Here is a 22357-nt window from a genome sequence, read left to right on the forward strand (position 1 = left end):
CTCACTGTTATCCATCATCATCTCCAGTGAGCACAGAGACACAACAAGCTTGTATAAGGTTTAAAAATAAATAAATAAACATTATAGTGTGACAATAGTCATTATTAAACTGGACAACAGTGCATATGGATCAGGTCAAAGAGTCACCATGTCTCTGTGGACTACACCACTGCAAAAAAACAAGAAAGGAAACAGAAACACAAACATGCTTTTGTCTTCTTTTGTCTTTTAGTTTTCAGACTTTTCTTTTCTTCATTTAAGCCCTAAAAGCCCCGCCCAGTATGTCCTTTCTATCAAAATCCCTCACAAAAAAGGCCAACCTGTTTTGACACGAGAAAAATGTGTGCATGTCCTGTGTGAGCAGCACATACCTAAACAAAACACCTATAACTAACAACAATTCTTCATTTATACTGACTATTTAGTAAGAGAAGCATAAAAAAAGGATGTCTGAGTTTAATTTAGCTTGTTCCACCTTGAGGACGCACACTGTGTGAACAGAGCCGTCATTAATCATGTAATCAGTATCACCTGTGCAAACGTCAACGTACATGCTGTGTGTCACACTCTACAGCGGCGCTAGGTGGCAGTGTAGTCCACAGTGATCACAGCACCTGCTCAGAGAGGACTTAGACCCAGACCACAGACGAGATGTCTGAGCTCACTGTCACTGTGGAGCTCATTTACTCATATAAAGAATGATACTGCTTGAACCTGTTTTAAAGAAATGAACAAACGCTAAGTGTCGCAATAGTTGTCTCACTTTACATCATAGGATTCTGATTCTGAGTCAACGAGTCAACGAGTAAAACACAACTAAAACTGTCAGGTTTGTCTTTCTTTAAAGCACAAAAACAGTTGTTTGTGCTGATTTCTCATCTGTATTCACGATGATGTCAGTCTACATCTGACCTGTCTGTACACACTCTCTCGTGGGAACCCTGAAAACCAGTCAGACATTGTCTTTTATTTGTTAAAGTGATATCAAATAAATGAATAAATAAATGAATGAATAAATACAGGGAATAACATTATTATTGGCACCGATCCTGCTTTTATCTGAGTTGCCATGTCAATTTTTGTGACTTTTTTCCTACAAATGAGGCGACGTGTGTTATTAACCAAAATTATACGACTGTAATAAATACGATCATGTAAGTATAGGACTGAACAGAGTGAGAGTTAAAAAAAATGTCTATCTGTTGTTTAAATCTTTTTTTATAGACCGAGAACAACAAACACTTGTTTCACAAATTTGAGGCAAAACATCATGTTGAAAAAATGTCTTCCAACAGTACTTTGATGCAGACAGAAGGGGACAACTGTACATTGCTGCAGAACAGCTTTAAGTTGTTTTTGTATTATTCTGAAATGTACAATATTTTTTCAGTTTTGGGTAACCTTACTTTTTTTTTTTTTCTTTTTACCCCTGGCAATTCACCACTTACCTTTGTACCATTTCCTGCTATGCAATGGACTTGAACTGCTTGACTGGAGAAAACTAAAATATTTGACCAGTAGAATACATATATATATATATATGTATAAATATACATATATTAAACCTTTGTTACGTAGATACTGGAGACACAACGCTGTGAGTAAACCTTTGTCCACCGATACAAGTGAGTAATGGAGGAATCTCTTATTTTCCTGAAACAACAGAAACTTCATTACATTTTTGCACTTAAGTGACATTGAGTGGCATTTCCAGAAACCACTTAAATTGCGTTGATGTGGATGTTTATTCTCCGTTATAGTGGCATCACAGAGTGCTGCTTACACACCGCACTGACCAGTGTAAGACGTTTTTTTTTTTCCACAAAGTGCTTGTGCTTGGACTGGGCCTCCTCCTGTGTAAACCACTTGTGAACTGTGGGCAGGACTCCAGCACTCTCAAGCGGACATCCAATTACCGTCCCCTCTTGCCCCCTTTCTGTCGTCTTACGCTGCGTCATTCATTATGTTTAGGTGGATATCCATCTCCAATAAACTGTTGTCCCGTGGTGCTCACTCCAGACCTCTCCAGGCATCTCCAGCCATCCCTCTATCACACGCCTGATTACACTGAAGACGTGAGAGTGACCAGGACTAAACAAACAAGAAGAATAGCGACACAGATCTGCCTAATGGTCACCATTTAACTCTATTCATACGCTCTCCATTATGTCCGTATGGTCTTTGAGGACTGGATTATAGGAAGCCTCAGTGACAAAGGTCAGAGGGCTGAGCAGACACTCCCACACCTCCATGACCTGCTCTGATCCCACGACCCCGGCACCAGCAGCCCCCCGGCCCTTCTCCCTCTCCCTGCAGGTTAACCAGCTTTGTCCAAGCCCATTTTCTGCTGCATCGCTCACACTCACCAGCAAACTGAAAGGCTCAGTAGTTGACGAAAGGGAAATGAACTAGTCTTCAGTAACACTGAGGACAAATGACAACCTTAACTATGAAAGAAGACTTTCTTTTAGACTTGTCTTTATGCATGTTTTAATTCCCTTTGTCAAATGTTTATCTATTTTACGACCTAGATATATCATCACCACGACTGAGACTAAAATAGTTTTTTTAATCCATGTTCAGCTACTTCACACGCACTCTAAACATGATAACAGCAAACAAAGAAGCAAGGCTTCTCTTTATGTGTTAGGCCAGGGGTCTGCAAGATGCGGCTCTACAGCCACATGTGGCCCTTTAGCCCCTCCGCAGTAGCTCCCTTTCACAAAATCAAGGCAAAAAAAATAAAATTGTTTTAATATTATGTGCGTCACATCCAATGTCATCAAATGCGATATTACTAAACCTCGACAAACTAAGTCATTCCTTCATGTGTACATGAAGAAGTATTTTTAATTAAAATTTACTTTGTCACAAACAACAGAAGGACGTTACGTTGAGACGTTGACGTGATTCTGTGTTTTATTTTGTCTTTACTTTATAAGAGGTTGGCTATAAGCAGCAATGAATTTTTTAAATGCAACTAACTGTCATTTTCTTTCTTAATTTTATGGCTCCAGATTCATTTCATTTGATTGGAGAGGTGACAAAAAATGTCTCTTTTTATACTAAAGGTTGCAGACCCTGCTGATAACGTGTGCACTTGTCAAGCCTGTTATGTGTCCACTTGTTCATCTTAAGCTACGCCACTGTTCGAGAACAAACAAACTAAGTGAAAAATAAATTAAGAGTTGGGAAAATTAGACGGATAATGAGTTTAAACAGCGATGACAGTTTGATGGGTGTGGAGGCTCAGGGCAGCCTCCAACCGTCTCTGTGAGGCTGAAGTTCACTTTCCCTCAGGCCTGAAGGAAACAAACACATGAAAGCATTTTCACCTGTCACTGGACTGGACTCCACCTTCTAACCTTACTCTGCATACTATTCAAGCAGCACCTCTGACCTCAGCACCGCGTGTGTGTGTGTGTGTTTGTGTGTGTGTGTGTGTTCTTGTATGGGTATCTTTGTGAGGACCAAAAAAATGTACATTTTGTGTAAGTGAGGACATTTTGGCTGGTCCTCATGTTCTCTAACCCCTTAAAAGGACATTGAGGGGTTTAGGTTAGGGTGAGGGTAAGGGTTAGGCATTTAGTTGTGATGGTTAAAGTGAGGGCATTATATCTATGAGTAACCCTCCACACTATACATGGTGTGCAAACGTGTGTGTGTGTGTGTGTGTAATTAGCTGAGCAACTGAATAACTGGGTGTGTTTGTGTCAAATTCTCAAGGAGGGTGACCAGGTGCAGCAAGAATGGAGTGTGTGCGTGTGTGTGTGTGTGTGTAAGAGACATTTGACAGTTTGACGGGATGATTAAATGGACAGGTGCATGTTTGCCTCATCTGTTTTACTTTTCATTCTGATGGATTTAGTTGCATTTATCGATATTGCACCACGTTGAAATGAATCATCTCACGTCATAACATTGTTTCATGATATATCTGATTAATAGCACCATTAACATATATTATACTGTTTTGTGCTCTATTGTAAATATTGGATTGTGTCAAATGTGTATGTGCATGTACAGTGTGTGTGTATATATATACATATATATGTATGTGTATATATCACACTATTGTATTGTTTTTTGTGTACTTTTTTATTTACGTTTTAATGAATTAACATAAATAAATAAATAAATAAATAAAAATTCATGCACCACAAACTGGAAGTGAATGATGAGGACAGACGAATGAATAATGAGGACAGGTGAATGAATAATGAGGACAGGTGAATGATGAGGACAGTTGAACAATGAGGACAGGTGAATGAATCATGAGGACAAGTGAACGATGAGGACAGGTGAATGAATGATGAGGACAGGGAGGGCAGGTGAATGAATGATGAGGACAGGTGAATGAATGCTGAGGACAGGTGAACGATGAGGACAGCTGAATTGGTGTTAATTAAAGTAACATTTGTGACCTTTGAGCCATTTTGACTGATACATTATGTGTTTACATATTTTATTTTGTCAGCACTATTTTGTAAAGCTTTGCCTTTAATTAAAAGCAATTCATGTGAGATTTGTGTTCCCTTGTCCTTTTTGCACAACAAGAAAGAACCCCAATTTCTTTATTTTACTTTAACTTGAGTACATTTATAGACCAGTACCTTTACTTGTACTTAAGTTAAACAAATATCAAAATAGTGATACTTTTCCATGAGTACATTGTACTCTTTCCACCTCTGGTATGTAGGAAGCAGGTAGTAGAGGTGTAGCAGATTTGCGTGTCATTGTTTTCACTTGATTGTGAAAAAGTTGCTTTTGAAAACAGTCACTATAGGCAAAGACAACAGTGGACCTACATAGGTCAAGTTAAAACAACAGTGCTTATATATAGTTATTAGATATATATATTCTACAATTTTCACATCTGAACCACTTCTTTATATGTAGGTGTTCTAGTTCTAGTTTTTGATTTGGTTCAATTCTGCCAGATTTCTTATAACTGCAGTGAAGAAATGTTTTGTTTTTTTTCATCCCTGGGTATAAATACATGTTTATCTTTTTAATCTTTAAAACGACTCCCTCAGCTGATCTCTGGGATGAGAGTGAGCTCATGACCTTCAGTCAAGAAAGATCCTTATTTAGATTTTATTCTCACCAACACTCTCCGGCATCAAGACGATGATACACTCTGTGTCCTGCTGTGAATCTTTTTTGTGTGTTTTCAATCAACCAGCTTCCATTCTCACCTGAGCTCGATGCCTTGTTCCGACACAAGAGAGGCACTTGATTGACGGATGGCTGCCTGGGACCATGTAGCCTCTCACCCGTCCTCCCACACTCTCACTGTTAGGGGCTGGGAGGGGGAGTGTGTATAATTCCAGGGTTCAGGTTTCACTGTGCGGTTGTTGCGGGAGGAGGGATGGGTGAGAGAAGGTGGGGATTGTGGGAACTGTGCGAGGATAAAGAGCAGAGAGGGAGTCCTGCGGTTTGTCTGATTGCTCCCGAAAGCATCTTTCCTTTTCTTGTTATCCCTGCCTCAGTCGGCCCTGCTCGTGATTTACTCCTCCACCTCAACGATTTTGATTAGGACCAGGACAGCAGAACAGGGACTGTGAAAGCTGCAGAGATGATTGGAGGCTTCTGCCTGTAGAACATGAAAAATGTAATTAATAACAAGCGGTTAATTGGCTTTCTACACGATCAAACACAACCTTTTCATACGTCGGTGAGACGCTCATTGCTACAGGCCTGTCTTACAGGAAAGCAAACACACAGTAACTAAATTCCCTTTGTTGTGAGCATTTTAAGAGCTAATTATCATAAACTTTGATCTGGATTTATGAGTCCACTGCTGCTACTGCTGCTACTACTAGACAACTACGCTCAGTGTTCAGAATTACCCATGGGTGGACACCGTTGTCAGTTGAAACATCCAAGTGAATGGTCATTTATAGCTGAGGGAAAATCTCTGGGTCATTTAACAATCCATGTGCATGTATCTTGTATTCACTATGCGATACGCAACACTGACCTCGTACTTTTACACAACAAAGCTCAAAGATTGTCAGAAAATAATGAATTGCATCATCACTGTAAACTATCCACCATGGTGTACCCTGTGTTACTGTCCTAGGTCCCACTTGGTTTGCTTTGCAAACACTTTCCCTTCAACATATTAAGTGATTGTGAAGGTTTATTCGTGCAAAATGATGCTAAAAGGCTTTAAATTGCATTAGGAGTTGAAGTAGGGCTACTTTAGAGTGCCCTAACTAATATAGACAAAACTGCAATAATCATATTGGAGTCAAATCATGTATCCGTTCTTGATTTGATGTCCTTGCTTTCATCTTTTATCTCGCAGTCTTATTGAACTTAAGAAATGTAAGAAATGTCTGGATTTTCCCCCAAATTAAATTATACTTCAAGTGTTCTTTTTGTATAAATCACGATTGAAGGCTTTTTATTAGCGCTCACACAAAAAAGTAGAGATGACATATTTACAGTATTTCAGAAATGTAATATTCTAATGAGAAAATTATGTTTGTGGAATGATCTACGAAATCAAGGGTCATTTCCTCCTTATTTTTCATTTTTCATTTAGATTTGGGGGTTTAGTTACCGTTAGGGAGTTCAAATTGCATACATTGCAAGACACGTGTAAGTTTGAAACTGATATACGGAGTTAGGGGGATATTGAATTTAAGATTCAGTACAGGTGTGTGCTACCCCTGCTGTGCGACGTCTTCTATTCCTCTCCCTTCTGTGTAGGCTTTCTAGCTTTACATGACACTCAAACCTGTCTGTAGGTGTTGTTTGTCTCTGTATGTTGGCCCTGTGGCGACAGAGCTGTTTACAGTGTAACCTGGGATGAGCTTCAGCTTCCTCTGTGACCCTGTTAGGATAAGCAGTATAGACAATGGATGCATGTTAGTGTTTCGTTATTGTTTTTGTTTTTTAGACCATAATCGGTCTTGTGAATATAACTAGGTCAAATGAATATAAATCAAATAGAAAAAAAGAAAAATGTACATCAGTATGTCTAACAATTCCCGAGTGAATACGTACATTCAGCCGTCTTTCTTTCAACTCACATTCAGTCCAGAGAGAAACACAAATGGTGTAACAGGACAGTAATATTTAGATACAGGAAGCATTCAGCATTTCATGCCTTCAGCACACTAATATATATATTTTTTTATTGCTTTAAAGAGTGTTTAGCAAACGTAAAATCTCCTGCGACAGCATTAATTGTGTGCGCTTTAGTCCTGCAGTGACTTCTCTCAACTTTCACACCCACAAAAGCTTTCTTTGTGAAGCTGAGACACAACTATTAGATCTCAAAGTCCATATTACTACCGCCCAGGGGCATGCACTGGTCAGGCAACACACACACACAATGCTGGCCTCTCCCTCCCATTGGCAGACACGATTAACTCTTCATAGTGTGATTGGCTGGTTTGGGTGTGATACCGGCCTGTGCAGTGTTTGTGAGCTGCTCAGAGAGGTGTGGACTGCAGGAAGACAAAGGGCACTTGGGGACAAGAAAAAAGATATCCACTTGCTGTAGGGACTTCTGTACTGTGTTCTGCCGTGTATCACCTTACCTTACATAATTGGGTCCATATGAGCGCCAAATGGCGCTGGCTGTGGCGCCCAACAGACAAGCAGCCGAGCAGAGTTTACCAGGGGGAGAGATGTAGGATGGTACCTGTCCTCCCTCGCCGTTTTTATCTGTCTCTGTGGACAGAAACGGACAAACTGACTCATCTGGGTCCAAGGAGCTTCTGTCTTCACTTGGTCCTCATTCTCTATAACACAATGGTAATTGGTAGGAGTGGGTGGGTGTGCATCTGGTGCAATAACCCCCCCACCCTCCACCATGCAAACCCACACTCTTCCTGTTCATCTACCCAGCCCCCTCCCTGTTGAAAGCTCATTAAAAGACCTGCTGTTAATGAGCTAGAGGGATCATAGAACTTCATTTTCATTCGGGGGGAGGAGTTAAGGCCAGAGATGCTGGTGCAGAGGTTTTTATGTCCTTAAAATGGAGTCAGCAATTATCCCAACCCCTTGACACTCCCCATGCACCTCTCTGTGCCTCCTAACGTGCCCACAAACAATAACCAAACTGCCCCCGTTTTGTATCCTGAGAAATCCTTGACGCCTGTGTCCCATCACAGCTCGCTGCATCCATCCAGCAACCAGCTGGATGACTGACACCGACGCAAATACATTTGGCATGCACACAGACCGAACAATCCACACACTCACACACTCACACATATGCAACTTTATTAAGCTGGTAACAACCCAGAGATGTAAATAAGGAGCGAGCGTCCCTAAACCAAACATTCAAATTAAAAATTAATAACCCAGCGCTGACTGTGGTCCTCAGAGAAAGGAACCACACACTGACTGAGACAACAAACTGGTGAGAGAAGATACTTAAAATAGTTTCAAAAGGCTTTGTTCTGGGCTCCAAGAATCAGAAAGATACATAAATTAAACATGCATGGAAAAAACAACCACAGGCAGTGAAAAACATGGACTTGAGGGGAGGGAAAAAAACACTGCACAACATAATCTACTGCACCTCAATTCTTTATTGAGGCTCCTCGTGACACAGTACAAAATGGTGTCAACTTTACAAAAACAGCAGAGTGGTACAGTGTCACAACAGCCAGTGTTCAGTGTAAAGACAGCACAAGGGGGGGAAAACGTAACAGTGACAGGCAGATAATATTAATAATAACAACAATAATAATAAGTATAGCAACAGCAAGTATGTGAATCTATATACAAAATATTATCCCTGAATGGTAACGTCACACTCACATTCACTCCAAGCATCACAGAAGCATTTGTTTTCCCTGACAAGTAGAAATTAGCTATGGTAAAAAATATGGTCATCACAGTCGTCGAAACATGTCAGTTGCACTGAACTTTCTTTACTGTATATTCTGTCCTGTTGCTTATGTTAAAAGGACAGATTTACACACATTTAAAGGTCCAGTGTGTAACATCTTTATTGGCAGAAACTGGCAGATGTTTGTATAAGTGTATAATTGCTTCTAAAATAAAATGGGTTTGGTTCTTGTAGCCTTAGAGTAGACCTTTTACATGTACTTAAGACGAGGGTCTTACTTAATGGAGGCCACCATCTGGCTCCGCCGTGTTTCTACAGCAGCCTGAATAGACAAACCGGCCAGGTTACTTGTTTAGTTTGTTTTACACTTATAATGCAATCCACACACACTAGGCAACAGAAGTGGGAGTGAAGGAGAACAGTAATTCTTACACACTGGACCTTTAAGTTGCCGGTAAATCCACTGATCTGTATGAAGCATGACACAGCGATCAGCCGAATCCAATAAAAGACCCTTTTTTTTTGTCTTTCGCGCACACACAAACACACTCACACAACTCGCTCACCCAAGTGCTTGCACAAAACTAACCCCGCAATGGACTCTATCCCCGCTGCTCATCTCGACCCTGTAGTTCAGCAGTGAAAAAAGACTTTGTCAGTAACACAGTCACCGACATGCAGCATTCATAAATAAGGAATAACTCAAACACAGGCAACAAAAATGGACACTCTTAAATGCCTGCAAGACATGCACAAGCTTCAAGCAAACCAGCATAAATGTAAACAATGAAAGAGCGAAATTACCAGCTACTAAGTACAAATATTGAATAATTATTCACACCCGTTTCTCATATAGATAAAATTGCAGGTTTTTGTATGCATAGAAACTATTCATGAAAAAAACAACCCAGCACATTAGTAGGTGAGACTTTAAGGTCTCCTCATTCACATTAATAAAAATGAATAAAAAAAAGAAAACAGAAAATCATCCATACAACATCGTACAACATCAGAACACAACCTTGCTTGGCCCTGTGAGCCCTGTAAACATTATGTTAAGTGACATGTGTTGTGACAGCCAAGCGCCTTTAACAGGAGGAGTCTGAGAAACTGCAGGCGGACATTGTTTGGATTCATTTCACCCCTGTGTCTGTTTAACACATCTTTAGCCTTTAAAAGGTCGTCTGTGAAGAAAATGGCAAGGTAGCACAATATCGTCCCTCTCTTGGACTGTTGACACTGAAAATATATTAACATCGTTCTACTGCTAAGGTTTTTATTTATTTGATAGAATCTGTTCTTTGCATTATCTGGCAGTTATTATTCGCCTCCACCTGTCCAGTGGGTCACCAGAGAGATAAATCACTCATCTTTTGCATCCTGCACTGCAACATGGTGATCAGTTTCCTGTGTCGGTGTGGACTGTGGCAGTTCACTTCCTGTTCAACAGCTCGGGTAATCTCCCTGCTGAATGTCATGGCCTTGTTTTTCTCTGTGGTCTGAATCAACTGTAGACACCTACATTGAGCTGACAGCTCCGCCTCCAGTTGTGAACAGAGTTGCTGCTGTGTGCCTGAGCAGACGAGGACGAGCCTCCCCGCTGCTTTGTCATAACTCCATATGACGTGACAATCAGTTCCGGGCTGGAATGAGTTATTTTGATTTGAAGGGTGAGTTAAGTCTGCGATGTGGCTCTCATGGAGCACAAGTCAAAGCTGAGCTCACTTCCGCACTGCTCTCAGGTGGGAAGAGACTGTCCACGATGACTGGACTCCCTCTGCTCTCTATATATTCTGTTGGGCCCTGGCTCGCTTCATGCTCCGTGCTTTTCTCCACGTTAATCTCCATTTCTGTCGGATCCAAACTGGCTTCATCCTCCATCTTCACGCCCACTGCTTCTTCGGTTTTGATAGCAGCAAAATTGTCTACCGCACTGGATTGTGTGTACGCTCCTACACTGGCGTGGCTCAGGCCGTGAACTTTCTTCAGGTGTTTCTCTAGAGTGGCATAGACGGTGAAAGGTACCCCGCACAGCTGGCAAAAGAAGGGAGCCTTAACTCCCTGAGCACCGTGTGTCTTCATGTGACGTGTTAACTTTGAGCTCTGAGCGCAGGCGTAGTTACACAGGCCACAGCGGTAGGGTCGTTCACCTGTGTGGCTGCGGCGGTGCACAGTCAGGTTGCTGCTATTTCTGAACTGTTTACCACAGAACTCACAGGCCTCATCTTTCTTTTTCTTCCCTGCAGAGCCAGCAGTAGTATTACTATTGTTTCCAGCGCCGCTAACACCACCTCCTACTACACTCCTCCGCTCATTATCCCTTTGCCACTCCTGCACGACCTCACTGACTTTGGCCGAGCTCCAGTCTTTCTCCCTCTCAATGACATCGCTCTCATTCTCCCACTCTCCGACTCCTCGCACTCGGTCACCCATCTCTGGGCGTTTGGGTGTGCAATTGCCACTAGCGATACCGCTCTCACCACTGCCGCCCGTCTCTCCGCTCTCCAGTGAGCCTTCGGACGGGCTGGCGCAGGGTGGGGTGAGCTGAGGCTCTGTCTGCCCCTCTGCCTCATCCTCCTTTTCCACACCCACCTCTCTCTGGCGTTGGTACAGCCTCAGCAACTCTCTGTCTGTTGGTCTAACCTGTGAGGTCAGCAGCATCAGGCTTGAAGCTACAGAGGGGTGCGTGAAGTCCAGCTCTAAGGGGCCCTGGGCCCTCATGTCTGCACTAACCTTTCCTTTTACCATATTTGCAGCTGGCTGTATTTGAATCCCTCTCATCCCCTGCTTTCCTACATCCTCCTCCATCACAGCCATCTCCACCGACTCATATCCACTTCCTCCACCTCCAACCTGCCGGTGATGGCTCCTTATGTGACGGGCAAGCTGGCCACTCTGGGCGAAAGCCTGCCCACATACTCCGCAGTGATAGGGCCTCTCACAGGCATGTGTCCGGCGGTGGGCTGACAGAGCATGCAGGGACTTAAAGTCCTGGTCACACGGCTCACAGTGGATGTCGGAGCCAGTCTGAGGAAAGGGAGAAGCTGCTGGCGGAGAAGAGGATGGAGATGGCATGACGCCTACAGGTGAGCTGCCATTGGTGTTATTATTCCCCTCTGCGAGCTCCCTGAGTCGCACTGAAAAGTTCATTGCCTGTGTGTTCCTGGAGGAGGAGGTGATGGTGTGTGTCCGACGGGAGCGACTCAGTCGAGAGGGCTGAAAGGCTGTGGCAAGTGCTTGGCTCAGGTGGCGTGGGTCCAGAGTGGCTGCAGCCACTTTGTGCTCTTTAACACCTTCTTCGTCTCTTATATCTGCAGGAACCTCCATGTCCTCTTGGTAGATGCTGAAGGAATGTGCGTGCTGAGCGTGCTGTAAGAGCATCCATGCGGAAGGAAACATGCGTTCACACTGCTGGCAGGTGAAATAGGTCGGTTCTTCTGGCACTGGAAGAAACAAAAATGGACACAAGGAGCAAGTTAGCAATTTGTATATACACTGTAATCATGACATCCATCAGGGGGTAAATTAATTGAAATAAAATAAATGACACACTAGCAGCTAGATGCTAATTTTTGCAGGTGTGTTGTCTACTCTAATGCTGACGTTACAGTGCACCGTGTGTGTGTGTGTGTGTGTGTTAATGCTTAAAATTGTGTTGCAAATGGCCACAAGGGACAGGGAGATGCCAATGATGTTCAGGTATGGGGTCAGCTGAGACACAGGACAACAGAACAGAAAGAAGTTAGAAGTGAGAGACGAGGAGTTACGATAGTTGGACCCAAAGAGCAGTCGCTGGGAGGCCAAAAGAGAAGAAGGAGGCCATGCTGCAAAGTACATCTGGAGATATTTTTACATGTGGATAGCATTGTCTCGTTACCGAGAGTCACTCTCCAATTAAGCTGCAAATTGCTAATTAGCAGAACGTAGAAAATGAACACTTTATGCAAATCAGGCACTGACTCAGCCTGCTTGACAAATGAGGCCGTTCTGCATAAATCAAAATTGGAGAGAAGATCCTCAAATTGAGGGGGAAAACAGTTCTTTCTTTTTTTTTTGGAGAGGTTCAAAGCAGAGTCTGGTATAAGCCTCTTTCATGTTTCCTCAAGTCAAATCCTTCTGTATTTTACTGGAGGGGGGAGGAGAGTGAAGATGAAAAAGACGGCAACTGTTTCGTTCTCTTTCTCCCCAACGCCCAGCCCCCTCTTTCTGTCTGGAGACGAGAGGAGCTGTAGTGTTCATATCCTTTAACCTAGCCGGAGGAGAAACCCAAGAAAAGTCGAGGTACTTTGTTTAAGAAAAAAAAAAAAAACAGGGTAAAGAGCAGCAGAAGAAAAGAATGTGGGGTAGGTAGGTCAGGGCTCAGGAGATGAAGAGAAAATTAGATAAAAAAGATTATAAAATAGTACATGGGGCCAAGAGACACCGTGAAAATATGTCACCCCTTTGGATTGTACTTGAGACCCATCCTCCAACCCCTCATCTCTCACCCCCCCAAACCTTCCAAATCTTTCCCTGAGGGGGGGTGGGGGGGTGCTTTTGTCTTGGGGTCCTGGAGTGAAACACAATACCCAACCAGTTTCTCTCTCCACTCTTACTCTTCGCTTTTTTTTTTTTTTGTAAGGATTCCCATTTGGCCCGGGGTAGCACTTGAATATTAAGCAGAAGCAATAACTACTAATTAAAAATGCAGATTGGCTGGAAGCACTAACGAGCAGCAGGCAGAATCTCTTTTCCCTTGGGAGGCAGGGGAGAGGGGTGGAGGGTGGGGGGGTGCGAGAGGGCAAAGTGAAAGTGTGTTGAAGATGGGAGAAGAAATGAGGAGGGTGGAGGGGTGTAACAGATGAGTGGAAAAAACAAACAAGGGGAATAAATAAAAAGGAACGAGACAGATGCACGCAGCTCTTCAGTAATCCGTCCCATTCTACCCCCGTCTCTCGCGGATGGAGGAACAGTGCATTGTGGGACAACTGCTCTTTCACTTCCAGTCATCTCGGTAGATTCAGATGCTCGCTTTCCCTTCCGCAGTACAACAAAACAACATGTTCTCCCACTCTGGAGGCCAAAGCTTGTCCAAATTAAAACTGATCTGTGGCACTTTAACATGCAACAGCATAGCCTTCAAGTCACAGCTGATACAACGGGAGGAGATAAGAGCACTACAAAGAAATTCAACCTAAACGAAACTTTAATCTGAACATATAGACTTTTCTATTATTCAAAATCTGTCACGCCATTTGCCTCTCGCCTCGTGTGCAACACGAAATGACCAAACTTGTGTCCTCTTGGACTGTGAATGAGAGACTTGAGCGAAAGAATGAAAGACCGACTGAAACAGAAAAACAAGAGAGAGGTTATGGACAAAAGGAAATAGTGTGTGCACTCGTCCCCTGAGCGTTACACAAAGGAAGGAACTGCTAACGTGTGTGTACATGGCAGAGTGTTTCAAAATGTGCAACGGGACACGAATACCCACTGTGAGTGTCTCAAGATGCACTGTCCATTTGCAAACAGCTGCAACATCCCATATTCACTTAGCAGATATACAGAGACCTTTGAATATACCCGACCTGACCTTGGCAGGGAAACAACAATATCTTTCAACACGTTGTTAACCAATGAACATGACAATTCCAAATTATCTTTCACAGAATGCATGAATTGCTGATGAAGATGACTAATATTTGGCACTGTCAACAATCATATGTTTACACTCTTTCGTGTTATAAATGAATAAAAGGCCTAATGTATGGATTAATGTACAGACCAACCATACTGTTAGAGACATAAAATATGGAAACAGGAGAGAAGACAGGGGAGATGATGCATAAGATGAAGAAGAGTATCGCAAGAGGAAGGAGGAGATTCCCAGGAGCTCAGGTGGCTTGGCCTGGGGCAGCAGGAGCTGGCAGAGGAGCGACACATGATGCAACGTCCTCCATTACAGTGCCATGACAGCGAGTAGAGCTGCATGAACACATGCGCTCTCTGACCATTTCATACCGCAGAAGAAGACTTCGAAAACACAGCAACATGCTCCTGTGCTCGTTCAGAGATGTGAACCAAGCAGGAAAAAAGAAAAACCACCCACATCAGACTGCCACTCCCCCAGGCTTAATATTTTATTCCCACTGCCATAAACATCTTAAAGAAACAATAAGCAATTAAGAGCACTCCGTTTGTTTATTTGTTTTCATGCTGTGTATTTAACTTGTTTCATTGAGCGTTGAGCCCACATTAAAGACAATTTTCTGTCAGGGCAGAAAATAAAGTTTTTCCAGATTCTGATTCCGACGCTTCACACCCTGTTGTCCAGGGCACAGTGGATGACAGAGAGGGAGAAACATGTTTACCTGGCCACTCCACCTCAGAGACTGACAGTAAGGGAGATGGGAAAGCGCTCTGGAGCTCAGGTGCTCAGTGTAGGGCCCTCGGGGACCCTCAGTGTGCTCCGAACGATCCTGACGCCTATCCTTTCCACACAATTAGCCTGTGCGTCACTAACTCATGCAGCTCTGCTAATGGCAACGGCTAGCTAATGAGCTGGACTTGGGGTTGGGGGGGGTTGTTAAACGAAGAAGGGGGCGGTTGACAGAAAAAAAATAAAACCAAACAAAAATACAGAGTCACTAATTAGCAACCTGCCTTCTTTTACTGCTTTTTTTCCCTACCAAGCACTCACCTGCTTTTCTGGGCTCCTCCTTCACCTTCACAGTGGACTCCTCCCCCCACGCTCTGTCCCTGGTTGCCCCTCTCCTCAGCTCAATGAAGCCTGGCCCCAGCTTGGCATTTGAGACATGCTGCTGTGCTCGGTTGGCAGGTGAGGGGGGTGTGGTGCCGGTGTTTGCTGCTTGGCTTTGGGAGCGGCACCCACCCTGCTTGTGCTGGATAAATGCCAGGATGTGGGAGAGAGGGAAGGCCTGGCTGCACTGGCCACAGGTCAGGAGGTCACGACCCTCATTAGGAGCTTGGTCCTGTGGAGCAAGAGGAGCGTGGCTGTCGTAGGAGCCAGTGCCGTCCATGTTCATTTCAGTGGCATCTAAGAAACAGGCATAGAGGGGGAGAAAGTACAGTTGTTACAGGAGGATGAGGCCAACCAGGGTCATCAACACATTACAGGTGTATAATATATACAAGTACAGCTAATTATGCAGGAATTCGGGCAAAACTGCCAGTGGATAAAAGAAAAAAATAAATAAAAGAATAATATTTTTAACTAAGCTGCAACCATCAGCTTTCAGAGACCTTTCATTCCCTAAACTGTGGATCTTCTCGTCTTTTGGACACTACCATGTTTCTTTTTCTTTGCTTACATCTCTGTAGACCAAGTAGTTAATATAAATGATCATTAGCCACAGCTCCAGTTTGCTCATTTAGCTTTGTATTTGTGTGTAAGTTCTCTGTCTACGCCATGCAGTCAGCATTTGCCAAACTTTTAGTATAATGAAAAACTATTGTGACCCAATTCGGAAAATCAATCAAAAACATCTCCCGCAACCCAACTGTGGGTCCCGACCCAGTCTCTGGCAAACTGGTGTCGATGAGAGCAGCACAACCTATGGGTGAAAATGGGTGTCCTCTCGTTTCAGCATCCTATCTCCATGAAAAGGCCTGACTGAATCTTCTTTTCTAGGATGTCAAATTAACAACCTAAGTTTCAAAAGAAAGTGCAGCTTGACCTAAGTGGGACAACAAGCAGGCGTGGTGATTGAAAGTGGTAGTTTCAGTTGTAAGCAAACGAGGCCGGTCTGCTGAGCCAATACTGACCACTTCCTTTAACCTACCCCGAAGAGATCCGCTCGCAACGACTGAGGCTGCTGGGTGCACAGAAACCCACAGTCCATCCACTTTTAAAATGCCAGTGCTGACAAGTGACTAAATCAAAAGCACAAGATTATGAGGCTTTCACCTTTCACTCATAATGCTGCCCTATAACACCAGCCGCTGGCAGCTGGAGCGGGTTTCTCAACGGGAAGTTGATTGCAATAAAAGAGGAAAAAAAATGACTGAAGGTGTTTGAGATAAGAGCAGGCGCTGTGGTGTGTGTGTGTGTGTGCTCACAAACATAAAGGCCGGCTCATCTGATTCAACCACCTGATAAGTCTTATGCGGTGTACAGATTGGCAGAGAAGTGTTTGTCACAGCAGTGGAAGAAACTATTTTAACGGGTCTGAGAAACTTTAAAAGTTTCCCCAGCTCAGGTTCTCTGTGGGGAGGAAGAGAAAGAATGAAAGAAAGAGAAGGAGGGAGGGTCAGTCAGTCAGTAGACTTGCTCAACATGGTCATGGGCACACCTTGTTGATGCCTGCACTGGATCCACCTGCCAGGGCCAAGCTGGCGAGCACATATACAGAGGACAGGTACAGACAGTACAGTCTGTAGTAGGATCTCGCCAGTTGTTACTCAAAAATGTCACCTTTCCTGTTTCAGTGGTGCGCTGTTTGTGCAGACTTGCAAGGCGCGGTCAGAAGCACGCACACACACACACACAGACAGATTATTGAGTCAGGGCCTGTGGTCACACTAGACATGCACCACCGGTCTCCTATAGAGAACTGTAAAAAACAAATTGTGTGTGTGTGTTTTAAGTGTCTGTCTTGTTTCCTCTCTAAGCATCTGAGCATCAACCCCACCCACACTCATCTATTTCAGTGGTTTGCTCATTAAACTGGCCCCAAAAATAAAAAACAACAACAAGAGAGGCCACTCAAGAGACAGAAAACCTCTGCTAGTGCTAATACACAAAAGTGTATGACTATCAGAATTATTAAAACTATATGTGGAGAGACTGTTCAGCCAAATAATAATAATAATGATAATAACAATCTAAATCAGGAACATGTATCAAAAGTCCAGATCATGTTATAGATTTGGACCCGTTGCACGGGCCTACAGTAAGACAGTTACCATTATATGACTTTTTTCAATTTCCAATGCAAAACTGACAATTGTTTTATGTTGGAGAGTTTTACAAAGAAATTGAAAAATATAAGTCTGTCATCGTGTGATTCTGGATCTTTCAAAAACAACAACAAACACCAGCAAAGAAAAGTTTCCTGTAGAAGACAGAGAGAAACAAACTTGATCATCGTCTAACCTGGGAACATTAATCATCGTGTTCGGACCTGTAGCCTCCGAAAACAGCGTGCCAGTAAACCGGTCTGTCCTCTTTGAACGCCACTGCAGCCAAAGGGCACATCAGGATAAACGCGACAGAATATTTATGATCCCTTATCTAAATATTTACCACTAAAGTGCGCGTGATGGATTAAAATCCATCCAGCCTGTAATTCGGTTCGATTAAACACAAAGCGGCAGCGGCAGCAGCAGTTTACTCACAAATGAGCAAATCTTATAAAATGTAGTTATTAGTTTAATTATATGTGATGGGTGATTCATCACAACCACGTTGTGGTTTAATTTCACTTTCAAGAAAATTAAAAATGGGAAAAGAAAACATGATATTTAATGTGTCGACACACACACACACACACAGTGCTGCTCTCTTACCTTGAAACACACTCAGGTGCTGCGGTCTGCTCCCAAGTTTGCGCCTGGACATCGTGTCGTGCGCTGCGCTCCGCGTCTGGCAGCTTTCCGGGTCTAAATGTGAGAGATTACAAACGCTCCCGGAGCGGAACACCGTCCGGCCGCTGTGCTCCTCCGATAAACTACCCGAAACCAGAGCGAAGAAGACGGACACGGACGACGGGAGTTAAGTGACCCCACTTCTCCTCCCTCTGCCTGCTGGACTCAAAGTGAGCGGTGAAGGCGGCGTTCAAGTTCACACTTCTTTCCCCCCGCAGCGAGCGGGGCATGGGCGAATGTAAGCACCGCCCGCCCCCGCCGACACTGACCCCGCCCTCCTCAACTAACACGCTCGTTATCGCTTTGCTTTTTTTTTAACTCTCTCTATTTTAACTGTCCGTTTCGATGACGTTTACATCCCCAGAGTTGGAAATCAACCATATTTAGTTCCTCCTCAGCGGCTCCGAGGAACTAAGCCGCTGACTCTGTCACAGGTGTACACAAAACAAACCGGAAACAGAGATAACTCATTTCTCTTTTTTCCACGGCGACCCAGCTGTGACTGACTGCGACACAACCGTTTAAATACACACAAAACGCCACAAAACTCCCTCGAGTCCAACTGACTTAGAGCCACAGTGAAACACGTCCAGGTGCAAAGCTTGGATCTGTCGCCAGCTAGCGACACAAATTATCAATTGCAGCACAGTGCCATCTCACATGAATATATAATAAGGTTTTGACTTCAATTAGTTTGAGCAGGGTTGCTAGTTTCTATTTTTTGCAAATGCTTAGTTTTTATTAGTTTCAGTGTTAGTTTTTTTGTAATATGGATATTTGCCATGTGTAAGATTCAAAAAGGTGATAAGATTCACATAGATGAACCAACTCAACCCAATTAACTACATAATAAACGTTAAGTCTAACTTGCATAGCCTATTGTCCCACATTGTAAACTAGAACAAATTAAAAACATTACACATTATGAATGAATGAATGAATGAAAAGGCAGTCTCAAATACAACCTTTCAAAATTGCCAACAAATAAATACATTTCCTATGAATCCAAAAGGATTATGTAAGTTAATTTACAAAGATGAAATCTAAGCACATTTTTGCTACAAAATTTTGTTTTAAAAACACACAAGTCAGTTTTAGTTAGTCATCGTTATCTAGTTTTATTTTTTGTTTCCCTTAATGAAAATGTTTTTTTCAATTTTAGTTTTTGTTATTTAATTCGTTTTGGTTAACTATAATAACCTTGGTTCTAGAGTAGCATTGTTAGCTTTGCACGATAGGGGTTTTCTACAGTTTTCTACATTTCCATTAATAACTCTCCTAGAAACATTTTAATATCATCAGAAACCCAAGTAGAAGAGGATGATGCTTTTGAACGTGTTTTTGTATAACCTGTAAACATAAGACTTTCAGACAAAAACAAAAACAAATACTAGCAAATAAATTCAAAAATTGTTTTATTTGCTGTATTTAACATTCCACATGTCCGAGGACAAAAAAATGTTATTTGCGGTTAACCTGTGAGCAAGGGGCAGAGTATAAAAGGAGCAATTGTTTCAATAAATGCATGAACTTTGACTTTTCATTAACACATTTCTAATGGACGTGTATAAATATCCTGTACACCAGTTCATGAGGATGTTTAAAACAATCCTTATTGTGTGTTCCTTCTTCAGCGGAAAACTAACATATGGGAAAACAATGAACGCGGTTAAAGTTAAGGTATTGCTTATTATTGTATACTTTGAAGAATAGCAAGTGTGTGTGTAGATAAGTCTGCAGCGAAGAGAAGAGTTCAGGTAGAAAAGAAAAAAAGATAATGAGATGACCTTTACATGATGAAGTGAAACTGAAGATCAAAGGTCTTAACCAATCAGCTGCTTGTAATTAGTGAAACTAAGAGATAAAAACAAAGTTTTGATACTTTGTTAAAACAAACTATCAGAGAACATCTTCTGTTCTCATCTTCTCCCAATTGCTTTTTTCCCCCCTAATTAGACGGTATGTGTGTCTATCACATGGTGATGCACTGTAGAATGATATTTTCCACCTGTTTGCTCAGTATCTGTAGTGAGGACTCCGTGATCTGGACCGTGACCTCCTAGACAAATGACAGAGGAGAAGATGCTGAAGGATAGACTTTAGTGTAAAATGCAAATAAACTGACAAGATTACTGACGTACAGCATAAACTACAGTAAAGGAAAAGGTGTTTGGTAATCCTTGATGTCACTCTGCTCGTCATTTGACAGCCAAATATTAATAAATGTTAAGTCTGGGATATAGTTGTGATAAAATTCAGTATTTGTCAAAAACCATATGTACATGTGAAGTCAGTTTAGATTAGTACAATGCTGTATAAACCTGCTGCTAAGTTTAACAAGCGACCTCAGGTAACGCAATACCAAGGTAGCTTAACACTAACATGACAACAATATGCACGGTGTGTCATTACCAAGATATTAATAGTTTTGTTATACACAGATTACTTATGCTGTTCAGAAAATCCCAGTCAATTATCCCATCGCAGCATAACTGGTTTTTAAGATTAAGCAGTACGTAATGGAATCTTACTGTTTAAACTGGTATATTTTACAATAGTATTCTCTTGTTTTGCCTCATATTCATATTTATTTTGTTTCTATGTTTATATTTGCTTCCTATGCTTCGAGATAACGTTTGTGCATGAATGTGGAAAGAGACAAAGCCCTGTGCAGATTCCGTTAACTCACGTACCTTCTATAGGAGCTGTGTTCTCGGCCTGAGGGACAGACGACAAAAGAGATCGTGATCAAAAGAGCGGCAGAGCATTTTAAAGCCTATTAAACTGTCAGAGCAGAAACAGATGCCAGCTTATGAGACAAGAAGTTGAGCTGATAAAATATTTTAGTGACTTTAGCGCGAGAGCATGAAATAGTACACACGATAAACACACAAACGTTGTGATTAGAAAACAAAGCATTCACCATATTTGGAAGGAGATGGCGAGTGGCTCTGTCTCCCGTACTGTCTTTCCCATTCATCTCTCTCTTTCTCACGGCGCTCGCGCTCCCTGAATACAACCACTGGTTAAGACTTTTGCAAATGACACACCAACACCTAACAATGTACTAAACACAAGGGGGGGCCTTACTTCATGCGTATCTTGCGTGCCATGGCTCGTAATTCTCCTTCTCGCTCCTGTCAAACATAAACAGCAATGAAGAACTGAAGCGAATAAAAGTAGTCAATACCTAAGAGACAAACACTTACCTGTCTTTTGTTTTCCTGCTGCTGGCTCTTCACCTGAGCTGCTTTTTTATCTGCCTTGGCTGCAGCAAAGAAAAAAAAAACGCTGTTATTTTTAATAACATCCACCATTTGCATGCAACAGACTGTGCAACATCTTATTGAGTTCAAAATTCAGACGTCTGTACTGACCCATTTTTTAATTTGTGCACAAAGCACACTCATTCAATCCTGTTGCACTTACACTGCTTGTTGAGCGCCTTCTGCATTCGTAGCTTCAGTCGCTCCTGTGGGGTCATCTTGGGCTGCAGGTGATAAGAGTTGTTTTAATGCACCTTTTCACAGCCTGATTAAAAGAGTGTGTGCGTGTTGAGTGTGTATACAAGGGGTAAGATCAAAAGGTGCCATATTGTTATACAACTTTAATAACATCACCTTGAGGTACAGTTGCTGGTGGAGGAAAAAAAGTCAAAGTTAAACTCATTACATGTGATGTTTGCTAGGTAAACTGGGTGCGAGTGCGTGCAGAGGCACAATGCTGCTATAGGACAGTTAGGAACATGTACGGACACTGCTGAAGACATAAAAAAGGACAAGGATGCCTGATGAGGGAGAGAGTGTTGGGAAATTAAAACAGAAATTTAAGCTACAGTGAATTCAACAGAATTCGGGAGGAGCTGGTGACATTTTGAATCAGACACACCCATGACTGTGCTGTTAGAACCCGGACTGGTAAGACAAACTGCAGGTCAAAACACTGCAGGCAAAT

General features: G+C 42.6%; 2 protein-coding genes across 5 annotated transcripts in view; both read right to left on the minus strand.

Annotated features, from left to right (window-relative positions):
• Positions 1-8535: 8535 nt before the first annotated feature.
• On the minus strand, positions 8536-18610 carry znf296 (zinc finger protein 296). 2 transcript variants are annotated; one of them, XM_044032782.1, is made up of 3 exons: positions 18326-18610; positions 15498-15854; positions 8536-12261 (listed from the first exon to the last, which is right to left on the minus strand). In XM_044032782.1, the coding sequence occupies exons 1-3, from the start codon at positions 18375-18377 to the stop codon at positions 10514-10516; spliced, it is 2157 nt and encodes a 718-aa protein (XP_043888717.1). In that variant the 5' UTR covers positions 18378-18610; the 3' UTR covers positions 8536-10513. The 2 variants fall into 2 exon arrangements, with proteins under 2 accessions (XP_043888717.1, XP_043888718.1); XM_044032783.1 differs by lacking the exon at positions 18326-18610 and adding an exon at positions 17110-17289.
• Positions 18611-19801: 1191 nt separating this feature from the next.
• The window catches only part of LOC122773510 (CLK4-associating serine/arginine rich protein), an 11346-nt gene continuing 8790 nt past the window's right edge, over positions 19802-22357 (minus strand). For 2 of the 3 annotated variants that reach the window (XM_044032267.1, XM_044032266.1), the window contains exons 16-21: positions 21833-21893; positions 21613-21671; positions 21494-21540; positions 21327-21412; positions 21097-21121; positions 19802-20462 (exon numbers count right to left, since the gene is read on the minus strand). In XM_044032267.1, the coding sequence (XP_043888202.1) occupies positions 20420-20462; positions 21097-21121; positions 21327-21412; positions 21494-21540; positions 21613-21671; positions 21833-21893 (321 nt within the window). In that variant the 3' untranslated portion in view covers positions 19802-20419. Of the gene's footprint in view, positions 20463-21096; positions 21122-21326; positions 21413-21493; positions 21541-21612; positions 21672-21832; positions 21894-22357 lie in introns of those variants that run through there. The other variant, XM_044032268.1, reaches the window with a different exon arrangement.

Source organism: Solea senegalensis, linkage group LG8 (assembly GCF_019176455.1).
Source record: "Solea senegalensis isolate Sse05_10M linkage group LG8, IFAPA_SoseM_1, whole genome shotgun sequence".
Lineage (NCBI taxonomy): Eukaryota > Metazoa > Chordata > Actinopteri > Pleuronectiformes > Soleidae > Solea > Solea senegalensis.